Source organism: Phoxinus phoxinus, assembly GCF_949152265.1.
Source record: "Phoxinus phoxinus genome assembly, chromosome: 20".
Taxonomy (NCBI): domain Eukaryota; kingdom Metazoa; phylum Chordata; class Actinopteri; order Cypriniformes; family Leuciscidae; genus Phoxinus; species Phoxinus phoxinus.
Window position 1 is genome coordinate 4,924,409 of NC_136895.1, and position 14,842 is coordinate 4,939,250.

Consider the following 14,842-nt stretch of genomic DNA (forward strand, 5'->3'; position numbering starts at 1 on the left):
GACTTTATATCTCAAAATTCTGACTTTATATCACGCAATTCTGACTTTATATCTCACAATTCTGACTTTATATCTCAAAATTCTGACTTTATATCTCAAAATTCTGACTTTATATCTCAAAATTCTGACTTTATATCACGCAATTCTGACTTTATATCTCGCAATTCTGACTTTATATCTCGCAATTTTGACTTTATATCTCAAAATTCTGACTTTATATCACGCAATTCTGACTTTATATCTCGAAATTCTGACTTTATATCTCACAATTCTGACTTTATTTCTCGCAATTCTGACTTTATGACACGCAATTGAAACTTTATTTCACGCAATTCTGACTTTATATCTCACAATTCTGACTTTATATCTCGAAATTCTGACTTTATATCTCGCAATTCTGACTTTATATCTCAAAATTCTGACTTTATATCTCGAAATTCTGACTTTATATCTCAAAATTCTGACTTTATATCACGCAATTCTGACTTTATATCTCGCAATTCTGACTTTATATCTCAAAATTCTGACTTTATATCTCAAAATTCTGACTTTATATCTCAAAATTCTGACTTTATATCACGCAATTCTGACTTTATATCTCACAATTCTGACTTTATATCACGCAATTCTGACTTTATATCTCAAAATTTTGACTTTATATCTTGAAATTCTGACTTTATATCTCATAATTCTGACTTTATTTCTTGCAATTCTGACTTTATTTCTCACAATTCTGACTTTATATCTCGAAATTCTGACTTTATATCTCGCAATTCTGACTTTATATCTCGAAATTCTGACTTTATATCTCACAATTCTGACTTTATTTCTCGCAATTCTGACTTTATTTCTCACAATTCTGACTTTATATCTCACAATTCTGACTTTATATCTCACAATTCTGACTTTATATCTCGAAATTCTGACTTTATATCTCGCAATTCTGACTTTATATCTCGCAATTCTGACTTTATATCTCGCAATTCTGACTTTATATCTCGCAATTCTGACTTTATATCTCGCAATTCTGACTTCATATCTCGCAATTCTGACTTTACATCTCGCAATTCTGAGATAAAAAGTAATTATTTAAAAAAAAAAATTATTCTGTGGCGGAAACAAGCTTCCATAAGATTCTTTCCTCACAACAATACAAAAGGATAAAAGGGTTTTGATTATGACTATCTCCACCCCTTCATTTAGAGACGTTCAGCGACGCGAAACGTCTCCTATGGCTTAACAAATGCGCTGGGAAATGTTCACGGGCCGCGGCGAATGAACCAGATCTCGTTCCTGCGCTGGGGCACGCCGGGGTTCTCGTACGCGGCGACCATGTAGCGGTTCTGGAGGACATCGCCGGAGTTGCCCAGAAGCTCCCAGAGCATGCTGATCTCACGAGAGACGGTCTCCTCTGTGGTGGTCCCGTAAAACACCCTAGAACAATGGAAAACAGGGGCTCGTTTGGGTGTTTCAAAGCTGCTTTACAGAGATAACAGAAAAAATAATACAACAAAGTTTGTTACTAGAAGAAAATAGCGTCACAGTCCAGCTTAACCCTAAAACTGGCAATGTGATCTGGGTGTAATATAGTTTTTGTCGTCTTTTTTGGGGCGTAAGAATATTTTTTTCATCAAATCCTTTTATCATTTATCACAGCCTGGTCTGTCTTGAGTATGCTGGTCACATGACTTGTTTCAAAAAATGTGTGATTAATTAGTCAGCCTGACCTAAATCCAACATGGCTGCCAGTGGTGCAGGACATTCAGATTTTCAGATAAGTAAATATATATTAAACTTACTTTTCTTTTGAAAAAATAATACTAACACTGCTAACATTAATTATGAACATTGTCTTAAGGTGCGGAAAAAGAAAATGTATAAAAATGTTGTTCATGTTGTTATTTAGCACGTTTTGAAATATGGCTGTAAACGATTAATCGCGATTAATCGAATCCAAAATAAAAGTTTGTTTACATAATATATGTGTGTGTATTGTGTATAATTATCTTGTATATATAAATACACACACATGCATGTATAAATTTAAGAAAAATGTGTTATTTATATATAAAATAGTTATATTTATATATAATATAAATCATATAAAAATATATAAAATCAAATAATTCTCAAATATATACATGCATGTGTGTGTATTTATATATATACAAAATAATTATACTCAATACACACACATATATTATGTAAACACAAACGTCCAACTTATTTTGGATTCGATTAATCGTTTACAACCCTACTTTGAAATATATGTTACACCTGAGTCACATTGCCACTTTTGGGTATAAAAAAGGGATTAACACTACTTTTGACTATCTTTGTATCTTTGTATCTTTGTATCTTTTTTTATAATAATATTTACAGGTTAAAAATGCAAACCTGTCATCCCCCTTTTTGAGAATATATGTAATATTGCACTATCCAAATTTAAATGATTGTAATTCAAGAATGCTTTAGGAGCTGTACCAAAAATAGCCACTGGGTGTTTTTTGTAACAAATTAATTTATTTTTAGTCTCAATAGTCTCAGACCTTTCCGACGATATGTTTTTTGTCAAGATTAGAAAAGTTTTTTATTATAAAGTAGTTAAAATAAATGTTGTAATAAGAAACCCGACACCACCCACTAGGTAAGGAACTCGCTAAACGAATTTAAAGTACCATTTTTGTGGTCACGCAAGGTCCGATTTCAAACCGGTTTTCACAGGCTGAATCTAGAGTTTGTAAGCAATGATATATAATATGTCAACATTATAGGAGTTGAAGTATAGGATATAATTGTTTTAAACATACAATGGCAGTTACAGTTATAGATTTGGTCCCTTTTTTATACCCTAAACAGGCAACGTGATCTGAGAGTCACAACTCATAAAATCCAAAATTCATAACATTTTTCAAAAATTCTTTTGGATATGATTTAGTTAAGTCAAGATGATATAAAAAAATGACATGAAATTATTTGTTGCTTATCATTTTCTACTCTTGCCTGTTTAAGGATTAAAGGATAATTCTGGTATTTAACACCTTGAGTCTATATTGTAGTTTGTTTTGGATGAACAAGAGTGGTGGACAACATTTTTTTGACAATGGTTCCTCTCTCGAGTTTTTTACTATAAAAGAATTGGCCATGGACCCATTTAACATTGGAGTCAATGGGCATGTCCGAAAATGTCATTAAAACAGCCAATAATGTTCGTTTACAAAACTGTTAAACTCACCGAGTGGTTAGTGGTGTTCGTTGATGATTATAAACAATATATTTTCGCAATATATGATTCCAATCCGTTTATTTTGCTATAGTGGAACTATTTTTTCAGACACTTCACAACCGTGTAACTTCCGCTCAATATTTGAATCTGAAGCGTTAGCACACTCCCGACCACTTGATGGCGATAACCGATGTTTATGTCTCGCGGGACACTCACGGTCACAGTCGAGTTCAACTTCATATTGCACTGGTCAGTGGTCACGTCTTTCAATATTTTCAAGGTTTTGTTTGTTTATTTGGCTTACTCTCCCGGAGCACAGTTGCTCTGCTCGCTAGCCTTATGAGAAACGGATATTGTTTATAATCATCAACGAACACCACTAATCACTCGGTGAGTTTAACAGTTTTGTAAACGAACATTATTGGCTGTTTTAATGACATTTTCGGACATGCCCATTGACTCCAATGTTAAATGGGTCCATGGCCAATTCTGTTATAGTCAAAAACTCGAGAGAGGAACCATTGTCAAAAAAATGTTGTCCACCACTCTTGTTCATCCAAAACAAACTACAATATAGACTCAAGGTGTTAAATACCGGAATTATCCTTTAAGTAAGTTCAGTGATGTTTCATTTTATTGTAAAAAAGTTATTATTTTAGTTAATTTATACATATATTACAAGTAAACCGTGATGTTATCGTCCAGCTCAGCTCAGTTCTCATATAATGGTGTCAATGCAGGAGATCAATAATACTGTTGAATATTAGATGAAATACCTGGATATGACTCGGATGGTGTCCCGGTGGACAATGCTGATGTCCGGGTCTGTCGGTTGAGGCGGTCTGTCCTGGAACTCAGCGGGGAGATAGTACGCCGTCAACACGTCCTTCATGAAGTTGGTGCCGTCATCTGCCATTGTGATCTCATTCACTACAGGCACCGACATGCCCAGGTACCGTCCTGCAGACAGAGAGGATTGGGCTAAACACGGTAGCATCTGCGCTTCGTAGAAGAGTGATCACACTTGAGTTATTAGAAGCAAACTCAGACTGAGCCAAACTTCAACTGAAAAGAAACCACTTCTACATTCACACTGAGGGTCCTATCACACACACCCGGCGCAATGCAGCACACAGAATACAGAATGAGTCGTTCGCCTCTTTCTTATTATTTTAAGGCGAGACTCGGCAGGCAAAAACATCGCTTTTTTTTTTCACTGGTCAATTTTGAGATTTTGGGCTATTTGTTTTCAATAACATGTCTTCTTTTCAGACTTGTGGTGAAAAAAAGTCCAAAATACACATTTAGGTCTTTATTTTACTAACTTTGTCTATTTGCGTCTGTAGATTTCTCCTAAATTCATCAAAAGTTGGCGTTATAAATCATCATGATCCGCGATCTCTGTCTGAACCGTCATCACACACACCGCTGGACATCTCTCTCTCTCTCCTGTACAATGCTGTCGATCCAAATATGGTCATTTCCTTTTTATCAGCAGCCAATCGGGAAAGTACAATGGGCATTTAACTCTAAAAGCGAAATCTCATTGGCTGATGTCAATGTCTGACACCGTGATTGGTTCAGATGCATCACGTGACGCGCTCTGACATTTAGATGTGTGTGTTTGACTGTTTTCTGTTCAGTTGAAGGCCATAAATGCTGTGTTTATAAGTGTTGATGTGATTTAGGTGGTTTGTATTGTTGTTGTTAATGATGTGATAAGATATTGTGTCTGTAAATAGTTGTTTCCACTAAAAAAGTATGAATTTTTACATTACAAATCTTTAAATGCCTTTTTCTCAAAATGAGTTTGTCATTCTCCAGTATAAACATCTCAGCCGATGTACACCAAACTCTCCAGTTACACACTTAGCAGTTTTCTGAAGATATGCTCAGAGGGATTTGTTAATAACTCATTCCTGGCCTGATTTATGTGACATTTTAATCCAAAAAAATAGGGTGAAAATCGCTATATGGACAGTATATTTTGATTTCCTAGGTCATGAAAGCATATATCCTGAAATCCCTCTGAACATCTTCTTTCATCTTGTGTGTAAACAAAAAGAAAAAATTATTTTGCACCTGGCTTTATCATATGTTCAGATCTATCTACCGAAAATATATGCGAAATTGTGCATATTTAATGAGATAATGCCTAATTTGCATAATTAAACATACAATTTTCAAAAACTTGTAATACATTTTTTGTATAAACCTGTGTAAGTAATCAACTGAGGAAGTTTTATGGTGATATCTATTATTTAAAAAATGTACCCAATTCACCTGTAGTGTCTCGTCAACACTAACAATAACAAAGATGAATTAAATGAACACAAATAACTAACCGTCCACCCCTAGGTTTACCTGGATGTTCTTGATGTCAAGTTTTCAGGTTGATATAACAAGTTGAGCAAAGAGTTGTTGGAGATTTGTGAGGTTACTTTTTATGTAATGCTAAACTAAAACTGTCAGAAGTGTGTGTGTTCACCTGTTGAATTCTCCTTGCAGATGAAGCGCATGAGCTTCATGAACGCATTGGAGATGCTTTGCTCGTACATCACCTCTGCTTTACTGACGCAGGCCCATTTCCCCGCAGGATACACCCTCTCCTCGTACAGCACCTCGCCGAGCTGAAACACAGCCACTATTACACTTCAGTCTCCAAACAAACAAATGTTCATGAGTCTTGAGTACTAGGAAAAACAAGCTTCTATATTTGCACTTCTGTAGCCGGCACTCCCCTTAAAAACCGTAAAGTTTATTTTTTTAAAGAAGTCTCTTCTGCTCGCCAAGGCTGCACTTATTCGATCAAAATACAGTGAAAACAGCAATATTTTTAAATGCATTAATTAAAAAAACTATTTTAATATATGTAATATTTTAATTTATTCCTATGATCAAAGCTAAAGCATCATTACTCCAGTCTTCAGTGTCATGTGATCAGTATAATATGATGATTTGATGCTCAAGAAACATTTATGATTATTAAAACAGTTGAGCTGCTTCAGTAACAGATGCAACTTTTGATTTTAATAATCTGTTAGTAAATGTTGAAATTAAGTTTTGTCGATTGAAATGTTGGAGGTTTAATTTTTTTTTAAATTATTTACAAAATTAAGTTTTGTAAATGTTGAAATTAAGTTTTGTTTGTACGATAAATAAATGCGTTAGAACTAATATAGTTAACTAATATTAACAAATTAACCCTTTATGTAAAGTGTTGTAAACTATCCCCAAACTTTTGTATCAAGGAATCATTTTGGATTCATCTGTTAAACATATTTATTTACATTTTAGTGCAACACTATGTATTTTCTTGCCTATCAATCAATATATCTTAATTTTCAGATAGTGAAGTCATGTCAAATACTGATGATTATAAATATCGATCAATACATAATTCGCTTTGAACTAGATTGAAGAATCCGAGATTGACAGCTGGTTGTGTTCACAAAAACATAATTTGCATATCACGCATGTATTTATTAAAATAACCTCTTATTTCTGCCAGAACACAGCAGTAATATTTCTGTTTATATTGAGCGTTGGTTTTAGAGGTAGTGAGTGTTAAAGGATTAGTTCACTTTTAAAAAAACATTTGCTGATAATTTGCTCACCCCGATGTCATCCAAGATGTCCATGTCTTTCTTTCTTCAGTCGAACAGAAATGAAGGTTTTTGATGAACACATTTCTCCATATAATGGACGTCAATGGGCCCCAAACGGTTCAAGGTCCAGATGACAGTGTCAGCGCCGCTTCAACGGGCTTTAAACGACACCAGACGATGAATACGGGTCTTATCTAGCGAAACCATCGTCATTTCAAAAATAAATAAACAAGTGTAAGTTTTATAAGCACAAGCGCTCACCTTGCTCTGTTCTGTGATGCGCGTTCGTGACGTCATTAATACGCAGTTACGTTGTAAAGGTCACGCTTGACGAGTCAATGTTTACAGAAGTGCGGAAGGAGGACCATACACACATATTCAAATGTCTTTGTGTCAGTTTATCGTTTAAATGCCCATTGCGTGTGCGTATCCTGGGGTTGTAATATTAAAAAGCCTAAAAGAACATTTTCGTCAGGATATAACTGTTTTTCTTTTCATATAAGCGTGACCTTTTCAACGTAACTGCGTATTACACGACGTCACGAACGCGCATCACAGAACAGAGCAAGGCGAGCGCTTGTGCTTATAAAACTTAAACTTGTTTATATATGTTTGAAATGACGATGGTTTCGCTAGATAAGACCCGTATTCATCGTCTGGTGTCGTTTAAAGCCCGTTGAAGCGGCGCTGACACTGTCATCTGGACCTTGACCCGTTTGGATCCCAGTGAAGTCCATTATATGGAGAAATGTGTTCATCAAAAACCTTCATTTCTTTTCGACTGAAGAAAGAATGACATGGACATCTTGATGACATCGGGGTGAGTAAACTATCAGCAAACGTTTTTTTAAAAGTGAACTAATCCTTTAAGGCCCGTTCACACTAAGAACGATAACTATAATGCATACACACACCAGCGCATGGAAACGTTGTGTCGCCTGCCGCTTTAAAAGCTCGAGCTCATTAAAGCAGGATGGATTCTGATTGGCTGTCAATGTTTTTATCGTTCATCATCTGGGAAAAACTCGTTCTGAAAGTGATTCCAACATTATCGTTTCTCTGTGGCTTGTGGTGTGAACTCTGCTATTCTCTTATATTGAGAACGATTTTTAGAACTATATCTTTATTGTTATCATTATAGCAATCGTCTTTAATGTCATAATTCTGATAAAATACAGAAAAAATTCAGTGAACTTTGTACATTTGTGTTGAAATATTCTAGAGAGAATCATCTCTGATTCCTTTCAAAGTGTAAATGTTGCAACTTTCCTAACCTACACATGTTTCGTCCCATGTTTCAAGTTTACCTTCTCGTGTTTGGAGACGGTGACGAAAGGCACTTGCTCTCGTTCCGAGGTCTGGTTCCTCCTCGTCATCTCCTCAATGGGTCCTCTCATCTCTACACAGAAACCAGGTTAGACTCTCTCACGACTTCACACTGGGAAACTGCTCTCAGTGTGTTGTACCTCTGGGAACAGACACGTGGTGTGTCCTTCCTACGGCCTGCCAGTGGGCGTACATTCGGTCCTGCTCCTCGTCATCCATTGGTTCAGAGCTGTCGGTGATGTCGTCGTCCACCTGCTCATCGTCCAATCCGTCAAGATCCTCGATGGAGATCAGAGCCATTGTCCAAACCGGCACAGCGAGCGACTGCGAATCGGGAAGCTCTGAAGACAGAAAACAAACTCCGTTTTTAACAGATTCTCTCATATAAAGAGAGGGATATTGGTTTCAATATTAAATCATCAATCTGCCAGTGTTGACTTGCTCTTGGTGTATACACACACACACACACACACACACACACACACACACACACACACACACACACATATATAGGCCTACACTGCAAAAAATGCTTTTCTTACTTAGTATTTTTGTTTTGTTTCCAGTCCAAATATCAAAAAATTATTAAATCAAGAAGCATTTACTAGAGAAGTAAAATGACATAAGAAATTATATTTTGTTTTAAGATAAAAAGAAAGTAATTTAAGTAATTTTTGCTTAAAACAAGCAAAATTATCTGCCAATGGGGTAAGCAAAAAAATCTGAATTTGAATGGAAAACAAGAAAAAAAATCTTAATTCAAATGGAAACCAAGAATTTTTTGCTTACCCCATTGGCAGATAATTTTGCTCGTTTTAAGCAAAAATTACTTAAATTACTTTCTTTTTATCTTAAAACAAAATAGAATTTCTTATGTCATTTTACTTCTCTAGTAAACGCTTCTTGGTTTAAGAATTTTTAGATATTTGGACTGGAAACAAAACAAAAATACTAATTAAGAAAGTATTTTTTGCAGTGTACATACATATATTATAAGTTATTCTCTTTACATTACTGTTAAGATGTCATTGCTGAAGCACTACACTGCAAAAAATGCTTTTCTTACTTAGCATTTTTGTCTGGTTTCCAGTCCAAATAGCAAAAAATTCTTAAATCAAGATGCATTTACTAAAGAAGTAAAATACCATACGATATGATGTCTTGTTTTCTTGGGAAATTAATACAAATGAATTGAGTTTTTGCTTAAAACAAGCAAAATGATCTGCCAATGGGGTAAGAAAAATAATCTTAATTCAAACAGAAACAAGATTATTTTTCTCACCACATTGGCAGATCATTTAGCTCTTTTTTTAAAGCAACAAATCACTTAATTTTGATTAATTTCCCCAGAAAACAAGACATAATATTGTATGGTATTTTACTTCTTTAGTAAATGCATCTTGATTTAAGAATTTTTTGCTATTTGGACTGGAAACCAGACAAAAATACTAAGTAAGAAAAGCATTTTTTGCAGTGTATGTTATGCTTTGTATTTTTATCCTTGTGTGTTGTTGATGTTTTTAGTCATTTTGTTGTAAAGCACATTGGTCAACTCTGGTTGTAGTAAATAGTGCTATATAAATAAAATGGTCATTGCCACTAAAGTTACCATATCATGAAGTGTGTGATTGATCAGTCACTTCTAGGAAGTGCCAACTATGGGTTCCCATTGTTCTGACCCAATAATACACCAGTGTGGCTGTTCAGCTCCCTAAAGATTAGACATATACTTCACTGAACCCACACAGGTGAGTTGCTGGATTATAAATCATGCTTTAATAAAAACATTAGCAATCTCAGAGTTTAAACGATCAGCAATCATCGAAACAGAAAGCATAAACAAACGGCGGTGCTAAGGTTTCATTCACATGCATAAAAAGTGATGTGAGATGATTTGACGCGTGATTTCAGAAGGACGACAATCTGGGAAAAACAATATTGTTGAATGCACTTTATTATTATTGATCAGCGGAAATATAAACATTAATGACGACAGGTGCAAATATCACACACTAGTCAAGCACGCACTTCCGATATATCAAACCGATGGTCTGTGTTGTAACGTAATATTTAACGCAACGTATTATAACGATAATAAAGAATGACCTACTTACCCAGCAGACACAACAGCCGCACGACAGCTTACAGCGCTGGGGATTGCGGAGCGTCTCACTGCGCATGCGCGGAGGAGTGTCCAAAATCTTGCGCTGCTCTCGTGTTTGCAAACAAACACCATTTTAGTGTGTCTACTGTATTGGGTCTTCTGTAAGATAACTTATGATAAGGTGGACAAAGTACACAACTTCCTTACTTGAGTAAAAGTACAGATACTACTGGTCAAATATTACTCCGTTACAAGTAGCCTAAAAGTTGTAAAGACCGATTTTTACTTAAAGGGTTAGTTCACCCAAAAATGAAAATAATGTCATTAATGACTCACCCTCATGTCGTTCTAAGCCCGTAAGACCTCCGTTCATCTTCGGAACACAGTTTAAGATATTTTAGATTTAGTCCGAGAGCTTTCTGTCCGTCCATTGAAACTGTATATACGGTATACTGGCCATGTCCATAAAGGTAATATAAACATCATCACAGTAGTCCATGTGACATCAGTGGGTTAGTTAGAAGTTTTTGAAGCATCGAAACTACTTTTTGGTCCAAAATTAACACAAAATAAGACTTTATTCAGCATTGAATTCTCTCACGGGTCTGTTGTCAATCGTTCACAGTTACGCTGATGGCGTAAGACGCTGATGACGTGTATTTCTGGTGCGCCCGAGCTTCATTTATAGACTGAGGGAAACGCTCGGGCGCACCAGATAACACGTCATCAGCGTCTTACGTCAGCAGCGTCACTGCGGAGTCCTGAACGCAGATTCACAACAGACCCGGGAGAGAATACAATGCTGAATAAAGTCTTATTTTGTGTTATTTTTGGACCAAAAAGTATTTTCGATGCTTCAAAAACTTCTAACTAACCCACTGATGTCACATGGACTACTTTGATGATGTTTTTATTACCTTTATGGACATGGACAGTATACATACAGTTTCAATGGAGGGACAGAAATCTCTCGGACTAAATCTGAAATATCTTAAACTGTGTTCCGAAGATGAACGGAGGTCTTACGGGCTTAGAACGACATGAGGGTGAGTCATTAATGACATTATTTTCATTTTTGGGTGAACTAACCCTTTAAGTAAAAGTACAGAAGTAGGCTAGGCCTACTCATTTTTAAAAAGTACTTAAGTATAAAAGTAAATGTCAATGCATTGTTTTATTATTGTTGCATGTAATAGCCAATTTACAGTAGCCTACCTTATGCCTCTGAATCTCTGCCTGCCTACCCTCATATCAATATCACATTTCTATAACACAGTTCCAGTCGTGGAATTGAATAAGTCACTCAATAACATCCACAATGGTTTCGGACACACAAATGGCTGTTCCCAGTTTTTTGGCTTTTAGTATGGATATGTTAGCCTTGTTATAAGCTAGTGTGCTACTAAACAATGACAAAATTTGCATTTAGAAGACCAAACCCAACGTTGAAAATTAAAATCATGTTGATGTCAGAATCCAATGTCAGATTGACGTTAATCTCCAACGTTGGACAGACGTTGTATTGTGTTTGAAAATCGGTTGACGTCAGAAACCAACATCAGTCGAGTTCTGACGTCAACCAGACTTTCATTTACAACCAAAATGCGACCAAAACCATCCCTGACGTTACTACTCTCTACTCAAGGACCTTGACAGAAATGTAGTGGAGTAAAAAGTATGATATTTGTAATTCAAATGTAGTGAAGTTAAAGTAGGCCTAAAAGTTTCCAGAAAAAATTATACTCAAGTAAAGTACAGATACTCAAAAAATGTACTTAAGTAAATGTACTTTGTTACTGTCCAGCTCTGAAGATAACTTACATCTGCTCTTCTGAACAAGTCACTACACTAGCCCAATGAAAAATATAGGCCCTTGACCACATCCCAAATATCAATTAAATACATATTTATATAACAATGACTGCCTAGTCATTGTTATATAAAAAGAAAACCACTATCTTAGTGATCATAAACAGCTCAAAGGCTCTCTAGTTTGCGTTTACTCATCTCACTTACACAAATACAGATCAAGTATTCCTTAAAATTAATAAAAACAGTGAAATGCAAACTGTTTTATTATGAATGTTACGCAAACCTGCAATACTTAATGTTAAATAAAATAAATATACTTTATGTATTTAATCTCACTTTATTAATCGATGTCTTTGTTGCTGACCTCCGATGATCCAATTCAACAATACTAATAGTTTTCCACGTCGTGCATTAAAATCGTTTAATGCACAGCTAGCCGTGGATTATCCCTTACTTATAACTTAATATTATCTTGCTAAAAGTCAGATGTAACAATGTTCAATGTTTTGAGAAAAACAAGTGTTGACATAGCAAAATGAAATGCTCATTGCATGATTTTATTTAAATGTTTTATTTCAATCAAGCCAAATCAGACAGTCGAAGCATCTAGATTTTGCCCAGCAAGTGACTCTCAAATCATATTTAGATGTTTATGCAAACAAATCACACGGAGAAGTCCAGGACACTGAAGCATGAAATGATTGGAAATAACCAAGTCCTCTTCAACAATAAACTGGCAGTTGAGTAGGTTTTGTAGTGCAAATAACAAACCAATAAAAGTAAGATCCATATATTCAAATTCCATATATACAGATTCCATATATTCAGTTTGCAATTAAAAAAAAAAAGACAAGGTGGTTGTTTATAAACCGTGCACAGAGTAAACAAGCGATGCGCTACACAGGCAGTTACAGACACAGTGGTGCTGCCTATAAATTAGGACATATTCATAATAACATTAGTGCCGTGCATGTCGGCTGAATCAGGTCAGGAGGAACACAACACCTCTGGAGCTCTGCCTGAACAATGCCCCGGCACTGGCTTTCTGTCACAGCAGCTCAAATTTCACTGCTAAATATGTGTCAAAGGATACTGAATACCTGAGGGAATAAGCCAGGTGGGGTTCTGGTCTTTCCCAATAGGGTTAAAATCACTCATAATTACATTACATAATTCAAATCTGTGCAGACGAAGCCTCCCATAACTACAGCAGCCATCACACCCCAGTGTTTTCAACGTAAAATATTAGTTTTGCAAGTAATATTTAGGTCGTTGTCATAGATTTTAAGAAAGTTTAAAGGGTTAATTCACCCAAAAATTACAATTCTGTCATCATTTACTCAGCTTCATCTAGGGCTGGGTGGTATTACCATGTATATCGCGGCAGTAATATAAAGTGCCTATCAATTATGGAAGGTTGCCATGGAATAAAAAAAGGGTATTGTGACTTTATCTCACGAATCTGACTTTTTTTTCGCACAATTGCGAATTTATATCTCACAGTTAAAAGAAAAAAGTCTCAATTTGCGGGATATAAACTCGCAATTCTGACTCGCAATTCCCAAAATAAAGTCAGAATTGTGATATTAACACGCAATTGCAAGAAAAAAAGTCTAAATTGCGAGATATAAACTCGTGATTGCAAAAAAGTCAGAATTGTGATATAAACTCGTAATTGTGAGAAAAATACAGAATTGTGATTTAAACTTGCAGTTGCAAAACAAAAGTGAGAATTGTGGGATGTAAACTCGTAAATGTGAGAAAAGTCAGAATTGTGATAAAAATCCGCAAATGCAAGAAAAAAAAAGTTACATTTGTGAAATATGTTCTTGCAATTCTGAGAATAAAGTCAGAATAGTGATATAAACACGCAATTGCAAGAAAAAAGTCTGAATTTTGAGATATAAACTCCTAATTGTGAGAAAAAGTCAGAATTGTGAGATTTAAATTCATAACTTCATTCTATATTTAATGCATACAGACTATGCAGTGTTTTATTTTTTACATCTGATTATTCAATTTCTGTAGTTTTTTTTGTACCTGAATACTACAGTAGATAGACCTTCCTGAAAAACTTAAAGCTCTGTTTATTTCATTTGCACCATTGTCACGATGCAAAAAGGCACCATAAAAGTAGTGGCGACTGCATATTCACTGGATTGTGGAGCTGAGCAGAGGGAAAGATGATCAATGAACTCCTTCACCCTCGGGGAAGACATGCATTTTGGTCTGTACAGCATGACTTTAGTGCTCAAGTTTTATAGGCTACTTTAATGGACCGTTTTGTTTTGTTTTAGAGTTTGGCAGCACCCATCTCCATCTCCATTCACTTACACTGTCCAGAAGAGAGCTGTGTGATCATAGATACATGTGCGGTCCACATGAGAGTGAGGACACGAGTTTTCATTTAAGGATGGACTGCTCCTTGAAGAAAGTGAAACATGCGTGTGTGTGTGTGTGTGTGTGTGTGTGTGTGTGTGTGTGAGAGAGAATGCTAAAAACATTCATGATTAAAAGCACATGAACCAAAGCTTCCAGCATACACAGATCTAGTGCGAAATGAGCCAGAACACACATGTATTTGTCATTAATCTGTGCTTTTGTAGAGCTCCACTGTGCTTGAGCTCAGAGGTCTGCTGCTTCTCAGAGTCCTCACGGCCCCCGGACCCTGTGACGAGACAACCGACAAATCAACATGACTTCATTCATCATGAACCGGATCTCACTGCAACATTCAACTGTGTTACGAGCTGCCCATGAATTCGT

At 35.7% G+C, this 14,842-nt stretch overlaps 2 protein-coding genes across 4 annotated transcripts in view; both read right to left on the reverse strand.

Moving 5' to 3' along the window:
- Nucleotides 1-294: 294 nt before the first annotated feature.
- On the reverse strand, nucleotides 295-10,373 carry soul4 (heme-binding protein soul4). Its single transcript, XM_079594061.1, has 6 exons — nucleotides 10,275-10,373; nucleotides 8,301-8,501; nucleotides 8,142-8,233; nucleotides 5,715-5,856; nucleotides 4,003-4,186; nucleotides 295-1,434 (listed from the first exon to the last, which is right to left on the reverse strand). Exons 2-6 carry the CDS (start codon nucleotides 8,458-8,460, stop codon nucleotides 1,260-1,262), a joined length of 753 nt encoding a protein of 250 aa, XP_079450187.1. The 5' UTR covers nucleotides 8,461-8,501; nucleotides 10,275-10,373; the 3' UTR covers nucleotides 295-1,259.
- A 2,266-nt stretch (nucleotides 10,374-12,639) lies between these two features.
- The window catches only part of klc4 (kinesin light chain 4), a 49,158-nt gene continuing 46,955 nt past the window's right edge, over nucleotides 12,640-14,842 (reverse strand). For all 3 annotated transcript variants that reach the window (XM_079593650.1, XM_079593649.1, XM_079593648.1), the window contains exon 16: nucleotides 12,640-14,744. In XM_079593650.1, coding sequence (XP_079449776.1) covers nucleotides 14,664-14,744 — 81 coding nt within the window. In that variant the 3' untranslated portion in view covers nucleotides 12,640-14,663. The remainder of the gene's footprint in view (nucleotides 14,745-14,842) is intronic.

Excerpts from the sequence above, each read along its gene's own strand:
- soul4 (XM_079594061.1), bottom strand. The coding sequence starts at position 8,460 with ATGGCTCTGATCTCCATCGAGGATCTTGACGGATTGGACGATGAGCAG. Across the intron at positions 8,234-8,300 it reads CCACGTGTCTGTTCCCAGAG|AGATGAGAGGACCCATTGAG; the intron begins GTACAACACACT and ends GTTTCTGTGTAG. Across the intron at positions 5,857-8,141 it reads CCGTCTCCAAACACGAGAAG|CTCGGCGAGGTGCTGTACGA; the intron begins GTAAACTTGAAA and ends GCTGTGTTTCAG.